At 37.9% G+C, this 17824-nt stretch overlaps 1 protein-coding gene across 6 annotated transcripts in view; it reads left to right on the forward strand.

Moving 5' to 3' along the window:
* The window catches only part of APAF1 (apoptotic peptidase activating factor 1), a 90298-nt gene that overhangs the window by 27857 nt on the left and 44617 nt on the right, over positions 1-17824 (forward strand). For 5 of the 6 annotated variants that reach the window (XM_086400839.1, XM_086400842.1, XM_086400841.1 and 2 more), the window contains 6 exons: positions 408-521; positions 963-1147; positions 5528-5654; positions 6924-7049; positions 10217-10348; positions 12659-12784. In XM_086400839.1, the coding sequence (XP_086256965.1) occupies positions 408-521; positions 963-1147; positions 5528-5654; positions 6924-7049; positions 10217-10348; positions 12659-12784 (810 nt within the window). The remainder of the gene's footprint in view (positions 1-407; positions 522-962; positions 1148-5527; positions 5655-6923; positions 7050-10216; positions 10349-12658; positions 12785-17824) is intronic. The other variant, XM_086400844.1, reaches the window with a different exon arrangement.

The following is a 17824-nucleotide window of genomic DNA, read 5'->3' on the forward strand; positions in this document are numbered from 1 at the left end:
TTTTTTGTCTTAAATTTTATTTATATTGATTTTTAATGTATTGAAGATTGGAGTTTATATGTAGTTAAATGCATCACTATTTTTCTTTCTGATACTTTGTTTTGGTGTCATGTGTATGAAAATTTCCTTTACCCCAGGGTTACAAAAATAGTAAATATCTGTATCTTCTGGTGGTTTTTGAAGTTTGTTTTATAGTTAAGTCTTAATGGTCCAACTGAAATTTGAGTTAAGCTGTGAGGTTCATTTTCTGTTTCTTTGGAATTATTAATGATATGTTCCTTTTTGTCCTTAAATTCTAGATATCTGCTAAGTTTCTCTCAGTAGTGTTAGGGTAATGATGGCAGATTTAAAATGCTTTGATCTCTTTAACAGTGCTCCTGATCTTACTTTTTTTTTTTTTTTTTAAGGAACTGTGTGCTTTAATGTTTTCCCTGGATTGGATTAAAGCAAAAACGGAACTTGTAGGCCCTGCTCATCTGATTCATGAATTTGTGGAATACAGGCATATATTGGATGAAAAGGTATATATTAATATTAAAAATAAGTCCTTAAAGGACATACATTTAATTCTAGGTTTAATATTGAGCAAAATAGAAGAGGTGAAGAGCAAGAATTTCCTCACTTTAATCTGGATTAGTCTGATTATTTTGCCTACTCTCCTACTGGGAATGTGGATAGTATTGAGATTTGAAAGCTGGGAAGTAAAGTGTTCAGTGATTTAAAAAATTTTTTTTTTAGGAAAAAGAATGTGTTAGAGCAGTATTTTGATAATGAGGTTTTTTTTTACCCTGTGTTTAAAAGTCTGAAGAGGATCACTGTGTATTTGTTACCTAATGGTTGGCTATTTAATTTTAGCTCATATAGAGAATATTTAAGCCTTTAAAGTGACAAGATCACAGAAACAGAAAAATGTCTGATCTTGGCTCTGGTTATGTTTCTAAGCAATTCCATTTTGTTCATAGGATGGTATAGACTGTGAGAATTTCCAGGAGTTTTTATCTTTAAATGGACATCTTCTTGGACGACAGCCATTTCCTAATATTGTGCAACTGGGCCTCTGTGAACTGGAAACTTCAGAGGTTTATCGGCAAGCTAAGCTGCAGGCCAAGCAGGAGGTCGATAACGGAATGCTTTACCTGGAGTGGGTGTAAGTAGGTTAGGAGAGAAACCAGAGGGAGCAGAGCGCTGACTGTGTCATTATTTCTCAGGTAGCAAATACATTCACTCCAGGAAGATTTAACTACTTCCTAGAAAGGGCTGGAACTTTTAATAAGCATTCTTGTTGAAAAGTTCTAGAAAAGTAACCGTATATTTTCAAAGAGTCCATTGAAATAGGTGCTTGCCTATAAGTTGACTTTGGACAAGTCATCCTAAATATTGGTATAAATGCTTTACTTACTGTAATACATTGTAGTAGCGAAGAGCACTGTTTTTGAAGCTACAAACCTAGGTTTGTAACTCAGTTCTGGAACCTTAAGAGTTTTGTGATTTTTGAACAAGTTACAGGTTACTTTCCTTTCTCATACATCAAGTAGTGATAACAAACCTTTAAAATAAGTTCTATTTTTGTGACGATTCAAATGAGATATTGGATATAAAGTGATGAGTACTTTGCCTCGCATATAGCCCTTATTGGGCTTCCCTGGTAGCTCAGCTGGTAAAGAATCCATCTGCAAGGCAGGAGAACCAGGGTTGATCGCTGGGTCAGGAAGATCCCCTGGAGAAAGGAATGGCTACCCACACCAGTATTCTTTTTTTTTTTTTATACAGAATGACAGTTTTATTTTCCACAATTGTAGTGATCTGATTTTTGTGTTTTTTAATTGATTAATTAATTTACTTTACAATATTGTATTGGTTTTGCCATACATTGACTTGAATCCGCCGTGAGTGTACATGTGTTCCCCACCCTGAATCCCCCTCCCACCTCCCTCCCCATCCCATCCCTCTGGGTCATCCCAGTGCATCAGCCCCGAGCACCCTGGATCATATACATCAAACCTGGACTGGTGATTCATTTCACTATATGATATTTTACATGTTTCAATGTCATTCTCCCATATCATCCCACCCTTGCCCTCTCCCACAGAGTCCAAAAGACTGTTCTATACATCTGTGTCTCTTTTGCTGTCTCACATACAGGGTTATCCTTACCTTCTTTCTAAATTCCATATATATGCGTTAGTATACTGTATTGGTGTTTTTCTTTCTGACTTACTTCACTCTGTGTAACAGGCTCCAGTTTCAGCCACCTCATCAGAACTGATTCAAATATATTCTTTTTAATGGCTAAGTAATACTCCATTGTGTATATGTACCACAGGTTTCTTATCCATTCATCTGATGATGGACATCTAGGTTGCTTCCAAGTCCTGGCTATTATAAACACTGCTGTGATGAACATTGGGGTACACGAATCTTTTGATTCTGGTTTCCTCTGTTTGTATGCCCAGCAAGGGGATTGCTGGATCATAAGGCAGTTCTATTTTCAGTTTTTTAAGGAATCTCCACACTGTTCTCCATAGTGGCTGTACTAGTTTGCATTCCCACCAACAGTGTAAGAGGGTTCCCTTTTTTCCACACCTCTCCAGCATTATTGCTTGTAGACTTTTGGATAGTAGCCATTCTGAGTGGTGTGAAATGGTACCTCATAGTGGTTTTGATTTGCATTTCTCTGATAATGAGTGATGTTGAGCATCTTTTCATGTGTTTGTTAGCCATCTGTATGTCTTCTTTGGAGAAATGTCTGTTTAGTTCTTTGGCCCACTTTTTGATTGGGTCTTTTATTTTTCTGGAATTGAGCTGCAGGAGTTGCTTGTATATTTTTGAGATATATTGAGATATTATGAGATATATATTTTAATTCTTTGTTGCTTTGTTTGCTATTATTTCCTCCCATTCTGAAGGCTGTCTTTTCACCTCGCTTATAGTTTCCTTTGTTGTGCAGAAGTTTTTAATTTTAATTAGGTCCCATTTGTTTATTTTTGCTTTTATTTCTAATATTCTGGGAGGTGGGTCATAGAGGATCCTGCTATAGTTTATGTCGGAGAGTACCCACACCAGTATTCTAGCTTGGAGAAGTCCATGGACAGAGGAGCCTGGTGGGCTCTGGCTCTAGGTTGCCTGGGCTTGACTCCTAGCTTGTGCTGTTTTTCAGTTGTGTATTATTAGAAGAGGGTTACTCAGCGTCTCTTGCCTAGTGGTACTATTTCATAGCATTATTGTGAGGATTAAATGAATGTGTGTGTATATGTAAACATAAATTTGTAGGTTGCTTAGAACAGTACTTAGATCTTAGAAAGTACTCCATGAATATTAGTAGTTGTTGTTAAGAATAAATAGCATTTAGTATTTTGCCTGGTTTATATAGTTGGTATAATATATACAGTTGAATTTGTGTCTTAGTGATTAAAATAGAATTGTAATACTTGGTCTCATAATCAGATGGACATAGATTTAGTTCTTGTTCTCTTTTGAATTGTTGAGTTTGTTATTATTTTTTCTTTTTTTTCTCATTTCATCAGTTGTATTTCAACCCTCTGATGCTTAGTCATTCATAACTGTATCATTGTTTTTTCTTTTTTTCTGGCTCTCTGGCTTGTGAGATCCCAGTTCCCTGACCAAGGGTGGAATCCGTGTCCCCTACAGTGGAAGCATGGAGTCCCAACCACTGGACTGCCAGGAAATTCCCTTTATAGCTTTATTTTTTTTTAATATTTATTTTTTATTTATTTCCCTTTATATTTATTTTTTAATAAATTGATTATTTTTGGTTGTGCTGGGTCTTCATAGTTGCATGGCTTTTCTCTAGTTGCAATGTACGGGCTTTTCATTGTGGTAGCTTCTTGATGCAGAGCACAGGCTCTAGGGTGCACAGGCTTCAATTGTTGTGGCTCTGGGGCTCTAGAGCTTAAACTCAGTAATTGTGTTGCACAGGCTTAGTTGCTCCACAGCATGTGGGATCTTCCTGGGTCAGGTATAGAGCTCATGTTTCATGTATTGGCAGGTGGGTTCTTTACTACCAAGCCACTGGGTAAGCCTTAACTGGGTTTGACCAGGTCATGTTCAAAGAAGCTTTATTTTTCAGTACTAGAAAGCTTTTCTGCTCTTTCTGTAGAAAATTTACGTTCATATAAACTTAATTTAACTGAGTTTCAGCTTTCAAAGAAATCATTTATTCATAGATTCATTTGTTATTTAATACCTTTTGGCTATATGTGCATCATTGTGACTGGTCAGTTTCCGAATTTTGAGAAATTGAGTAGATAGTGGAAAGTAGTTTCTTAATCTTATTCTCTAAACTTTGCTGGTAACTTACCTGTTTATCCTCTGGATTCTCATCACTCTAGTTCTTGTAGCTTGTTTTTTATCACTTCTAGTGAAGTTTCGGAGAAGGCGATGGCACCCCACTCCAGTACTCTTGCCTGGAAAACCCCATGGATGGAGGAGTGGTGCGGTCCATGGGGTCGCTGAGAGTCGGACACGACTGAGCAAGTTCACTTTCACTTTTCACTTTCATGCATTGGAGAAGGAAATGGCGACCCACTCCAGTGTTCTTGCCTGGAGAATCCCAGGGACAGAGGAGCCTGGTGGGCTGCCATCTATGGGGTCCCACAGAGTCAGTCGGACACGACTGAAGCGACTTAGCAGCAGCAGCAGCAGCAGGCAAGATTTAAGTCTGTTTTACCTTTGTGTTCCCTTTTTTCCTTTGGTCTATTTTGTGTGTGACACTTGCTTAGAATAGGTATCATTACTTACATTTACATATGAGGAAAAGGAAACTTACTAGCTTACATTATTTGTGTGCATTTACACATCCAATGAGTAGTAGAAGTAGGGTGGCCTTTTAGGTTTGTCTGACTCCTAACCTTTGACATTTAAGATGATACCATTTAACATACTTATTCATAGTAACTGGGGTGTGTGTATGTGTGTGTGTAATTCAGACACTGTTCTGATGCTTTCCCCATTTTAAGTATGTGCATTCCATTCCATTATCCTTTAGCCCTGTAAAGTAATACATATAGTAGTGGAGTAGTATTTAGTAGATTAAGATACAAAGAAAATGACATTTTTTCCCTCTATATTGGAATTATTAGAGAAGAGCAGTTTTAAAGTGCACATCATAATGGTGGGTGTAATGTCATATTTTAGTTAGGGAATGAGCTTCATTTTGGTATAACTCTTTCCTTTTAAAGAAGATGGAGATTTTTTTGAGGTTTTTCCTTTCATGATGTTTTCTCTGCACATGTTGTTATTAATGTATCAGAGGAAAATAAAAAATGACGGGTATTTGATTAACTAGATATTTATAATACATGATAGGTTGCTTGATACACGGTAACTTTTATCTTAAAATGCTGCTTTCTGTTATGCTTTTTTACTTCAGGTGATTTCTGCTGTCATTTACATGTTGGTAATGTAAGAGTTTTGTATTTTTTGGAGCATAACTGTGTTAAAAGAGTTTATTATGGAAAGAAAATGATTACTTTTATTTGGTTTCTGTTCAATTTTTCCTTATATTTAGAAACAAAAAAAACATGAAGAACCTCTCCCGCTTGGTTGTCCGCCCCCATACAGATGCTGTTTACCATGCTTGCTTTTCTGAAGATGGTCAAAGAATAGCGTCTTGTGGAGCTGATAAAACTTTACAGGTAAACCTCTCTCTTAAGAAAAATTGAGTCATGTATCTAATACTGGGTGTATTTTTTTTTTTTTTTTCTTTTTTGGCCATGCCACATGGCTTGTGGGATCTTAGTTCCTCAACCAAGAATTGAACCTGGGCCCTAGCAGTCAAAGTGCTGAGTCCTAACCATTAGACTGCCAGGGAATTCCTGTGTGCATATTAGAGTATATTTCAATTCTGAAACTCAAGAAAATTACACATTAGGAGTAGAGGAACGTTCAGATCTCTTGAACATCTTATGAAAGATTTCTCTATAGATTTAAAAGATATGGTGGTGTGTTTTCATAATTCTAAACTTGCCAAGTGTTGTAGAAGGACCTTTTACCTTAGCATTCAGTTACTGTCACCCATGTGCCAGCTAAGGGTAATGAGGAAATGATCATTTGGTTAAAGGACAGAAGGATGTCACAGTGCAGTGAACAGGGCTCTGATTAAAAAATGCTGATTAAATCAAATACCTGTTTTATCACAGGCTTGGGAAAATTTCTGACTGTAAATAGGAGTCGGACTAGACTATTTCCTAAGGTGCTTGAAGGTGCTTTCTTTAATTTCTCATTTGTTTTCATACAGTATGATTGAGTGCTTTTCTTTAAATTGGTATTGAACCTTTTGATTTTGAAGGAAACAAAAATTAGTTTTAAAACACTTAAATTTAAGATTACAAAGGACTTCCCTGGTGGTCTAGTGGCTAAGACTCCACATTCCCAGCTCAGGGGGCCCAGGTTCGATCCCTGGTTGGGGAACTAGATTCCACGTGCTGCAACTAAGAGTTCATGTGCTACAACTAAAAAAGATCCTACATGCCGCAAGTAAGACCTGATGCAGCCAAATAAATAATATTTTTTAAAAAATTAAGCTTGCAAGGCTGTGATTGTAAACCTTCTATATGTGTACTTGATTACCACGTGTATTAATTTGGCTTTTGAGCCACAGAAAGCATATTGAATGATTTGTTTTCTGTTGATTGTTAAGAATTTGCTAAGCTGTTTTCAAGAACCGAAGCTGTCCTGTCAGTTCTTTTTACTGATGTTATAAGCATTTAACAAGAGACAATTTTCTTTTTTATGTTAAGGCATATGAATTCTGACAAATTTTGATTTTTTTGGATTGATATTGCCAAGGTTCACTTCTCTTGCAAAATAATAGTGTTTAAGATCTTTTAAAGAAATACTTTTTATTCAATGATGACCCATGGGTAAGCAGTTATAGTAAAAAGATCTTATTGTTGTGTGTATAGGTATTCAAAGCTGAAACAGGAGAGAAACTTCTAGAAATCAAGGCTCATGAGGATGAAGTGCTTTGCTGTGCATTCTCTGCAGATGACAAATTTATAGCAACCTGCTCAGTGGATAAAAAAGTGAAGGTATGGAACTATTTTCCTCTTGAGTTGTAACCACCATAAAATTCATTTTCTTTTTCTGTTATTGAGGGACTAGAATAAGTTGGGTTAAAGGACTCTTGCCTGTTGATCTACTAACTTGAGGCCAACCAGTTTTTATCCATTATAAATTAATGCTGTCTAAAATTTTTTTATTTATAAGCACCAGCAAAAATGCTTAGGTTGATCAGCCCATGATATTTATCAGACAGCTGGAAAAAACAATTTCAAATTAATGAATTTGCCGGCCATTTATTGATAAGTCTGTGGGTTAAATATCAGTTGAAATCTCTGAGTGTATTGTGATCGGAAGTGTTGTTGCACAAAATTATTATCTGAGTTGACTCTTGTTGTAAAATATATAATCTGTGAAATGCAACCCAGATTTTTTATCTTTATGAACTGTCTTGTATTCAGTGCAAAACTAGATGAATAAACATACTAACAGTCTACAAAGTAAATAGAGAAAATAAAACCTATTGATTTTTACCTTTAATTATCACTATAAACCGTGGAAAATTCTTAAAGAGATGGGAATACCAGACCACCTGACCTGCCTCTTGAGAAACCTATATGCAGGTTAGGAAGCAACAGTTAGAACTGGACATGGAACAACAGACTGGTTCCAAATAGGAAAAGGAGTACGTCAAGGCTGTATATTATCACCCCGCTTACTTAACTTATATGAAGAGTACATCATGAGAAACGCTGGGCTGGAAGAAGCACAAGCTGGAATCAAGATTGCCGGGAGAAATATCAATAACCTCAGATATGCAGACGACACAACCCTTATGTCAGAAAGTGAAGAGGAACTAAAAAGCCTCTTGATAAAAATGAAAGAGGAGAGTGAAAAAGTTGGCTTAAAGTTCAACATTCAGAAAACTAAGATCATGGCAAATAGATGGGGAAACAGTGTCAGACTTTATTTTTCTGGGCTCCGAAATCACTGCAGATGGTGATTTCAGCCATGAAATTAAAAGACCCTTAGTCCTTGGAAGGAAAGTTATGACCAACCTAGACAGCATATTAAAAAGCAGAGACATCACTTTGTCAACAAAGGTCCGTCTAGTCAAGGCTGTGGTTTTTCCAGTGGTCATGTATGGATGTGAGAGTTGGACTGTGAAGAAAGCTGAGTGCCGAAGAATTGATGCTTTTGAACTGTGGTGTTGGAGAAGACTCTTGAGAGTCCCTTGGACTGCAAGGAGATCCAACCAGTCCATCCTAAAGGAGATCAGTCCTGGGTATTCATTGGAAGGACTGATGCTGAAGCTGAAACTCCAATACTTTGGCCACCTCATGCGAAGAGTTGACTCATTGGAAAAGACCCTGATGCTGGGAGGGATTGGGGGCAGGAAGAGAAGGGGACGACAGGATGAGATGGCTGGATGGCATCACCGACTCGATGGACATGAGTCTGGGTAGGCTTCGGGAGTTGGTGATGGACAGGGAGGCCTGGCGTGCTGTGATTATGGGGTCGTAAAGAGTCGGACACAACTGAGCGACTAAACTGAACTGATTATTTTTTTTGTCTCTTATTCCTAAATTTGGCTTTAAGCCAGAGCATTTATGTGGAATTTAAGAGAACCTGAAGTCTAGAGGAATGCTTTATTTGATAAATGGAGGGAAATCATTATTGTAGGCTTTTTTCCAAAAGGGGTGTGGAGTGCTGAATCTGGATAGGTTGGGTGGGCCTTAGTTGGCCTGGGAGCATGAAACTGACTTGAAAGTTTTCCTGAAGTTTGCACCTACTTGAGGACCTTGGCGTGTCCAGGAAAAATCTACTTCTTGATAGATTGGACTTTCTATGATGGCTTTACAACCAACCAGTTAGTTTACTTTGTAGCCTCTATTCTGAGTCAGACTTGGAGTTGGCCATTCTGTGCTGTTCCAGAGCTATGTGGCTCAAGTTTCTGTTTGTAAGAAATTTAAAGCAAGAGGCTGAAATACTTATTGAAGAATTTTGAAATAAACTCTTTGGACATCTGGGGAGTGCTTTGAGAGGATAAAACAAAATGCTGTGGAAGGCACATTAGTACCTCTAACAATCCAAAGCCCTGTAAAGAATCACTAGGTAATTTATTTCTTTTGTTTCTTCAGTGGAACAGATTATTTTCATAGTAACCATGAAGAAGACTACTTGAGAACTTAACACTGCATGAGGCTTTGTATATATACTTACTCATATTACATTTGGAAAAGGGGAGTCACCCCACTCCAGTACTCTTGCCTGGAAAATCCCATGGATGGAGGAGCCTGGTAGGCTGCAGTCCATGGGGTCGCGAAGAGTCGGACATGACTGAGCGACTTCACTTTCCCTTTTCACTTTAATGCATTGGAGAAGGAAATGGCTACCCACTCCAGTGTTCTTGCCTGGAGAATCCCAGGGACGGGGGAGCCTGTTGGGCTGCCGTCTATGGGGTCGTACAGAGTCGGACACGACTGAAGCAGCTTAGCAGCAGCAGCAGCATATTACATTATCCTTTTCTCACTACATCTTGATAAGTGTTGATCCCATTTTACAGATGAGGAAACAAGTTCAGAGATGAAGTCACTTGCCCAGGCTCATATTAACTAATACCAAGTGGAACCAGGATTGAAAGCTAGGTTTCCTTGAGACTCTAAAGCCTTTATTTTTTTTTCCCACTGACTTATCTGCCTTTACTTATTTATTAGTACCTTGAAGTCAGCAGAACACTTGTCAAGTTCTTTGTCATCAACACCATGAATTGTGGAAGACAGGTGCAAATATCCCCATTTTACAGAGTAGGGAGCTGAGATGCAGGTAAATTAAGGACTTGACTAGGTACACCCAATTTAAAAATGGTAGAGCTGGGCCTTGGGCTGGCTGTGATTAATTTTTCTGATCTGAAGTCCATTATCCCATCTCCTTTATAACACTTTTCTGCCTGCTGTCATTCATTTGAACGTGTGAAATCTTGCCCTTGAAAAATGTAATGTTTTGCGTTACTTGCAGGTAATTAAAAAGAAAAAATTGTAGCAAAATGCTGACATTTTAGGGAAGGGGGAGGTATTCATTAGCACATGTCTGACTGGGAAAACCTGGCACACAGGATGGATAACATTGTTTTGCTTCTCTATTTTCCCTTTGAAAATAAGGTTCTTGTAAACTTTATTCTCTTTATTCTCTTCAGATTTGGAATTCAATGACTGGGGAACTAGTGCGTATCTATGATGAGCACTCAGAGCAAGTCAATTGCTGCCACTTCACCAACAACAGTAATCACCTTCTCTTAGCCACTGGTTCAAATGACTACTTCCTTAAAGTAAGTGTGAATGAGAATCATGTAGATAAATTTGATAGATACATCAGAACATCTCCTTTGATTTTTTTTCATATATTGTGTTAATCAAGGATCTTTTGGTTATAGGGATAGAAACTTGCCTGTTAGCTTAAGCAACAACAGCAAAAAGGATATTACCGGGTCTTGAAACTGGAAAGTTTGGAAGGAGCCTGTCTTCGGGCATAACTGATTCCAGATGCCTAAACTACATTCTTAGGCTCTTAAACTCCTCCATCTCTGGATCCTGTTTCCCATTGTGTTGATTCAGGCATATTCTATCTGTGTGGCAGGAAATATGGGTATCCTTAGTTCTAGGTGTGCATGGTTACTACAGCTCATAATCACAGAGTGAGGGCCCGTAGTTTTCCTATAGAGAAAACTGTGTTGCACAGTACATCCTTATGGCTTATTTTATACGTGATAGTTTGTACCTCTTAATCCCCTGCCATTATCTTGCCCTCCCTTCCTTCTCCCCACTGGTAACCACTAGCTTGCTCTCTGTATCTGTAGTCTGTTTCTTTTTTGTTATATTCACTAGTTTGTTGTATTTCTTAGATTCCGCTTATAAGTGATATCATACAGTATTTGTCTTTCTCTGACTTAATTAAAATTATTGCTTCTCAAAATGAAAAATTGTTTGGGATAGATATACAACAAATATCTGTGAATAACTTTTGACATTTCCTTTTAACATTTTGTAGGATGAGGAAGTTCATATTTCCTTTTTTTAAATATAGACAAAATTCTCTTAAGATGTGGGAAGTGGTTATTGGTTGGTCAACCATTTTAATTAAGGACAAGTTTTACTTTAAAACCTGTCATTCCACACCTGCATTTCCATTAGGTATGTCAGAACTTACTTCTTGTGCTTTTTGAACTGAGAGAAGTCAATGAAAAGATGTAAATCTGAAGTTGTCCCCATGTAACTTGTGTTATCTGCAGATTTGGGTTTATCTAGGACTGGGATTAAAGGAGCCCAAAATGGAGATGGACATAAAGATCAGAACTTAACCTCACTTATTATTCCCAAAGGATTTTTACCAAAATTAATTTTGGGAGATAAAGGATTTCTCCTTTGTTTAACCTAGGTAGCATAAATCACCAAAGATGACTGTTGCCTTTTGTTTACATTTTTTATACTTTTCAAACATACCCCAGAGGAGAAAGAATAATCATGAACCCCGTGGTGTCCTTTGCCTAGCTCCAACAATTATCATTTTGCCAATCATATTTTATTCCCCTACTACCTCCCATTTTTTTTTGGACTAAGCATTTTATAGCAAATCCCATCATTTCACTCGGAATGATGGGATATATACTTTGGCATGTATCTCTCAGGTATAAAACATAAATAGCATGTCATTATCATACCTAGCATAATAAACAATTTCATAGCATACTTGGTCCATATTCATTTTTTCTTATTAGTCTCAAAACATCTTTATACCATAGATTTGGGCTTCCCAAGGTGGTGCTAGTGATAAAGAATCTGCCTTCCAGTGCTGGAGATATAAGAAATGTAGGTTTGATTCCTGGGTTGAGAAGATTCCCTGGAGAAGGAGATGGCAACCTCCTCCAGTCAGAATCCAAACTTCGAGTGGCATTTGGTTGATAAGTCTCTTAAGACACTTTTGTTCTATAAACATTCTCCTTCCTGCTACCTCTTTTTTTATGCCACTGATTTGTTAGAGAAATTGAGTCAGTTTTCCTGTGGAATGTCCCACATTCTGGATTTGGTTGACTGCTTCCAGGAATGGTTGTTAACTTGCTATTCTGATCCATTATGTTTGCTGTCAAATGAATCTATATCTATCTTTACAGTCATTATATTTTTGAATCATTTTTTAGAGTGTTAATAGATTTTAGCCTAGTTAGGAGACTCAAGGTTTGTGTTGGGAAATCTTAGCAATGACCGTTTATAGAGTTGGATAACTTAGCATCTTAAAAAATTACAAATAAAATGTAATTTATTTTACATATCACTTATTATAGAGCTGAATAAAAAAAAAATCAAACTGCTTTGTTAAAAATAAGCAATGGCTAGTTTAGTGCTCAGAGGAAAGCCTAAGTAAGTCTTCAAGTCCCTTAGATTTAGGTGCTGATCTAAGGGCTGCCCCATTACTTGTTAATCCCATGCTCACCTCTATGTTTGACACCTTTGTCAAACTAAAGTGAACATATTCCTATAACTGGAAAAGCTTAATTGGGAGGGAAGGAAGAACTTTACATGATTTCTAATTTTTCTCCATTCAGTGGTAATTTTTCAGTTATCTTTTTTTCTTTCTCAAATAGCTCTGGGATCTGAATCAAGAAGAATGTCGAAATACCATGTTTGGCCATACAAATTCGGTCAGTCACTGCAGATTTTCACCAGATGATCAGGTTTTGGCCAGTTGTTCAGCTGATGGAACATTAAAGGTATGCTTTTGTTCATTGTTAAAGTGGTTTTTGCATAACTGTATTATTTAATACTTGGGTTATGGAAACAGGTTTCTGTTTTTCCCATTGCTACAGAAAGCTGCTTCCTTCACCATCCAGGAGCATTTTTAATGTAACTGTAATTCCTTGTCATAATGATTGTTTATTAATGGTTTGCTACCCTATGCTTAAAAGTTCATGTAATTGAAATTCTTTAGTTTTTTTAGAAATGCATTTATTTATTAATATTTATTTTTGGCTGTGTTGGGTCTTTGTTGCTCATTGGACTTTTCTCTAGTTTTAGCAAGTGGAGGCTACTCTGTAGTTGGGGTGCGTGGGCTTCTCATTGCAGTGGCTTTTCTTCTCTTCTTAGAGCGTGGGTTCTAGGGCATGGGGAATTCAGTAGTCGCAGCTCTTGGACTCTAGAGCACAGGCTTAGTAGTTGTGGCACATGGGCTTAGTTGCTCCACAGCATGTGGGATCTTCCAGGATCAAGGATTGAAACCTCATCTCCTGCATTGGTAGGTGGATTCTTTACCACTGAGCCACCAGGGAAGCCCAAGTTCTTTAATTTTTAAGCACTATATTTAATTTATGATTTGTAAAACCTTTTGAGCTTTATGCTGTCAAGTTTGTAAAGTTCTTGATTTTATTTATCATTCACTTATTCTGCTTTTTATGTTTCTATATTCCTGTTCTTGAGAAATCATGGGGGGGGAGTCAGAGCTAGGGGAAAAAAAAGTATTCAGCCTCCGGAAATTTATAGTGTTTAAGAAAACTAAATTTTTTAAATCTCCACCTTCTCAATAAGATCCCAGTGCCACTTTCTTTGCTATTTCCTGTCTCTGCTGTTATTCTGGTCTTCTTTCGTGTTGAATCCAGTCCTTTGACTTCCTCATCTCCCTCCCATGCTGTAGTGTTTGCTCTGATTCATGGTGTCAGACCCTCCTGTCTCATAGCAACCTTCTACGGTATATTTCCATCTCTCTTTATCCCAGTACATAGCTGCTAGATGAACTCTCTACCTCTATTTTCATCTTGCCTTTTTTAGCTGGAACATGAAAGTACCAAGTTCTAAATTTTATAAACCCAGGCTCATCAGACACACCTCTAAGGCTCTTCACCTTCATCATTCTTATCTCTGTTCTTATTCAATATATTAATTGTCACTTCTGGGCAAGATAATTTTGGGCGCTTATTTCAGCTACTGTCCCTATATGTGTGTCTCATTAGTCTTTTTTGGAATTTTTTTTTTTTTTTTGCCTCCAATTTACTTGTCTATAGTTTTTAATGACCCTCAACTTTATAAATTTAAACAGTAAATGAAAAGCCTTCTTCAGAAAGTGTTCTCTTATAACATCCATCCATCTGGTTGTGAGAATATATAAACATATCTATCTACCTGTATCTGTATGTATAGATGGAAACTACTTGATCTTCTGATTTCCACTTGTAAATTAAAAAAAAATTATTTTTAAAGTTTGGCTGTGTTGGGTCTTCATTGCTGCATGGGCTTTTTCTCTAGCTGTGTTGAGTGGCGGCTACTCTCTAGTTGCAGTGTGCAGGCTTCTCATTGTGGTGGCTTCTCTTGTTGCGGAGCATGGGCTCTAGGCATACAGGCTTCAGTAATTGCGGCACATGGGCTCAGTAGTCGTGGCTCCCAGGATCTAGAGCATAGGCTCAGTACTTGTAGCCCATAGGCTTAGCTGCTCTGTGGCACGTGGGATCTTCCTGGACTAGGGATTAAACCCATGTCTCCTGCATTGGCAGGGGGTTTCTTCACCACTGAGCCACCAGGGGAGCCCTCCACTTACAAATTTGTTGTATGGTTCAGTTCAGTCATTTTTCATACGTCTTCTGTTTCTTTGATAAGGTTAAATATAGGTTTATGACCTGCAGAGACCTTGTCATCTTGTTGTAACTCTCTGAAGTTCATTGTACACAGTTGTACTCAAAACATGTGCTCAGTAAATTTTCTTGGCATGTCGCTCTTCCAGGGAAATACTTGAACCCACCAGGCTCTGTTTTGCTTGTTAGAATCTCTAGAGATTTGTTAATGCTGCTAGGTGACTTTTAAGTTTACAGCAAGCTAAACTCTCTTGATGCTTATCCTTTGGTTGAATCTTTAACCTCTCTTTGTTGACTGAGGATATCTCATTTTTGTATAGATTACTTCAGGGCATCTAGGGATTTTCTGGGTAGAATGTTACTTTATATAGTTTCCTAGCATTTAGTAGATGTTGGGAGCATTCTAAGAGCATTCAGGTAAATGGATTTGGCCTCTGTGAAATGTTCTCTGTAAATACCAAATATCTGTGTCTTCTTTGGGATGATCATGTCAGAGGAGGTTTTTCAGAGGTCCGGTGAAGGCAACGTTCTTCTGAAAGATTCTTTCAGTCCTATAAGTTTTTGATTTTTACTTAGAGAAATACTTTAGAAAGCATTTTATGTCTCAAGGCAGGTTCTCCTTTTATCTCCATTGCTAATTCTAAGTTCTCGAAAGATTCCATTATTAAGTTACTTAATGTTGAAGAAAGTTGTGAAACCAGGCCATTTATCTGTTAAACAATTTCAATTTGTACAATTCAACTAGGCCTTCTTTGCTGCCAGGTAATGGTTTGTTCCCTGAATTGAATTCACCATAGTGCCTGTTCCAAACCTTTTTTGTTGTTCTTAAGCCCCCAACCCTGTCACTATATCTCTTTCATTCTATGGAGATAACTTTACCTCATACCTATTCAGAAGGTTGACACCACCCAAGAGTTACCCATCATGAGCTCCCTCATAAATTGCCATAAAAGACTCTACATGCTACGCACTAAGATGCTTCAGTTGTGTCTGACTCTTTGTGACCCTATGGTCCATAGCTTGCCAGGCTCCTCTGTCCATAGGAATCTCCAGGCAAAAATACTGGAGTGGGTTGGAGTGCCATGGAATACTGGAGTGCCATTCCCTCTTTCAGGGGATCTTCCCCAACCCAGGGATCGAACCTGTGTCTCTTATGTCTTTTGCATTGGCAGGAGGGTTCTTTACCTCTAGTGCCACCTGGGAAGTAAAAGGCTCTACTGCACTTCTTTTCTCTCATCTCCATGCTCAGGAAGTCCTCTGCTTGTGCCTACTGTTTCTTTTTTCCTTCTTCCTCTGACACCTTGCCCCATTGGTTATTTCTTTATTGCATTTTCAGTTTTTCTTTTTTTTTGAACCCCTTTCCACAGTTTACAGATGTTCTTGGGCCTTCCTAAGCATTATAAAAGCAAAAAAAGTGAAACCCCTTTGGTTCTTCTTGATTGTGTTATCCTCTGAAACATTCAGTTTTTCTTTCTGACTAGACCTTTAAATCACCTATACTTGCCTCCACTTCCTATCTACTTGTTCACTGCTAACCCTTTTCCAGCCTGGTCTGTCTTCTACGTATTCCCTTGAAGAGTAAAATCCAGTTTTATTTCATTTTCATTCTTTTTGATGTAAAATCTAATGCTCTTTGGAAGAGTGTGGGATCCAGTATTTTTCTTTATCCAATTTTTATTCTTTCCCTTTGTTACCACACTCCTGTTGACCACCTGTGTTTCCTTTTTTTTTTTTTTTCTGTGTTTCCTTTTTGAAACTCCTCATTTGACATCAGTGTTTTCTTCTTTCTTCTCCTGTCTTTCTTGCTGTGCTGTGCTTAGTTGCTTAGTTGTGTCTGACTCTGTGACCCTGTGGACTGTAGCCCGCCGGGCTCCTCTGTCCATGTGGATTCTCCAGGTAAGAATACTGGGTTGCTATGCCCTCCTCCAGGGGATCTTCCCAACCCAGGAATCAAACCCAGGTCTCCTGCATTGCAGGCGGATCCTTTACCGTCAGAGCCACCAGGGAAGCCTGTCTCTCTTACCCCTTCTTTAACTTTTTCCTTCCCATTAAAGTATGGCCGTTCCTCAAGCATCTAGTCTTAACTGCCACCTCCATCACCTTTTTTCTGTTCCATGTCAGCCAGCCTCATGGCTTTATCTCCTTTCTCATGTGAGTGTGTTTCACACGTGTTCTGTCCAGCCCTCGTTTCTCTTACGTGCCTATGTCCTGCATTTTTAACTGTCTGCTCGTTTGCTGTCACTTAAATAAAACACTGTACCTCAAACTCACTGTGCTCCAAACTGAACTCTTCATTTTTTCTTCCCCAAACTTACCTACTTTTTATGGTTCCTGTATGTTTTCATGGTTTTGATTAGATCAGTGTTCAGGATTTACATCATCCTGACTGATGACAGTTGGGCCATGTAGTATATGACGATTTTTCCCCCCTCCTTTCTCATACAATACTTTGTTCTCTTTGGGATTAAATGTGTTGCACAGTTAACAGTGTCGTTTTGTGTTTTCCTTTGCTTATTTTTTTTAATGTACATAATCACTCATCCATCTTCAAGCTATCCCTTGTCTAGGTTTCTCTTAAATAATTCAGTTTTTTTGATTTGACATTTTCTTTTCTTAGAAATAACTTTCTTGGAGGCATCTGTCTTGTTCCATTGTGACTGGTGATACTATTTATCCCCAGTGTTCAGCTGCCATCCTGGGATCCTCCTGCTTTTCTCTTGAGTTGAAACCCTTGTTTCCTGAATTTATTGGTTTACTCTCAGTGTGGTGGAAAATCTCCCCTAACTTTCTAAGAAAGAATCTGAGAGGAAATTTTTGAGACCATATCTGTCTAAAAGTGCCTTTATTCTAGCTTCATATTTAATTGATATTTTTGATTGCATATAGAAGGAAATAATTTTTTTCTTAGAATTTTGGAGACATTGTTCCCTTGTCTTTGAACTCCCATAGTTTCTCTTGATATTTGAAGACATTCTGATTCGTATGTGATCTATTTTCTTGGTCTCGAAACTTTTAAGATCTTTATAAAATTCCCAGTGTTTCTCTTTTTAGAACTTTCATGACAGTATGCCTTGGTGTGGGTTTGTCTCTGTTTATTTTTCTTGGCACTTGGTAGCCTCTTTCAATCTGGAAATTCATGTCCTTCAGTTCTGGAGGTTTTCTTTAATCATTTGATTTATTCTCATCTAGTTT

The sequence above is a fragment of the Bos grunniens genome, chromosome 5, assembly GCF_055505025.1.
Source record: "Bos grunniens cultivar Pamir isolate PY7600 chromosome 5, Bosgru_T2T1.0, whole genome shotgun sequence".
Lineage (NCBI taxonomy): Eukaryota > Metazoa > Chordata > Mammalia > Artiodactyla > Bovidae > Bos > Bos grunniens.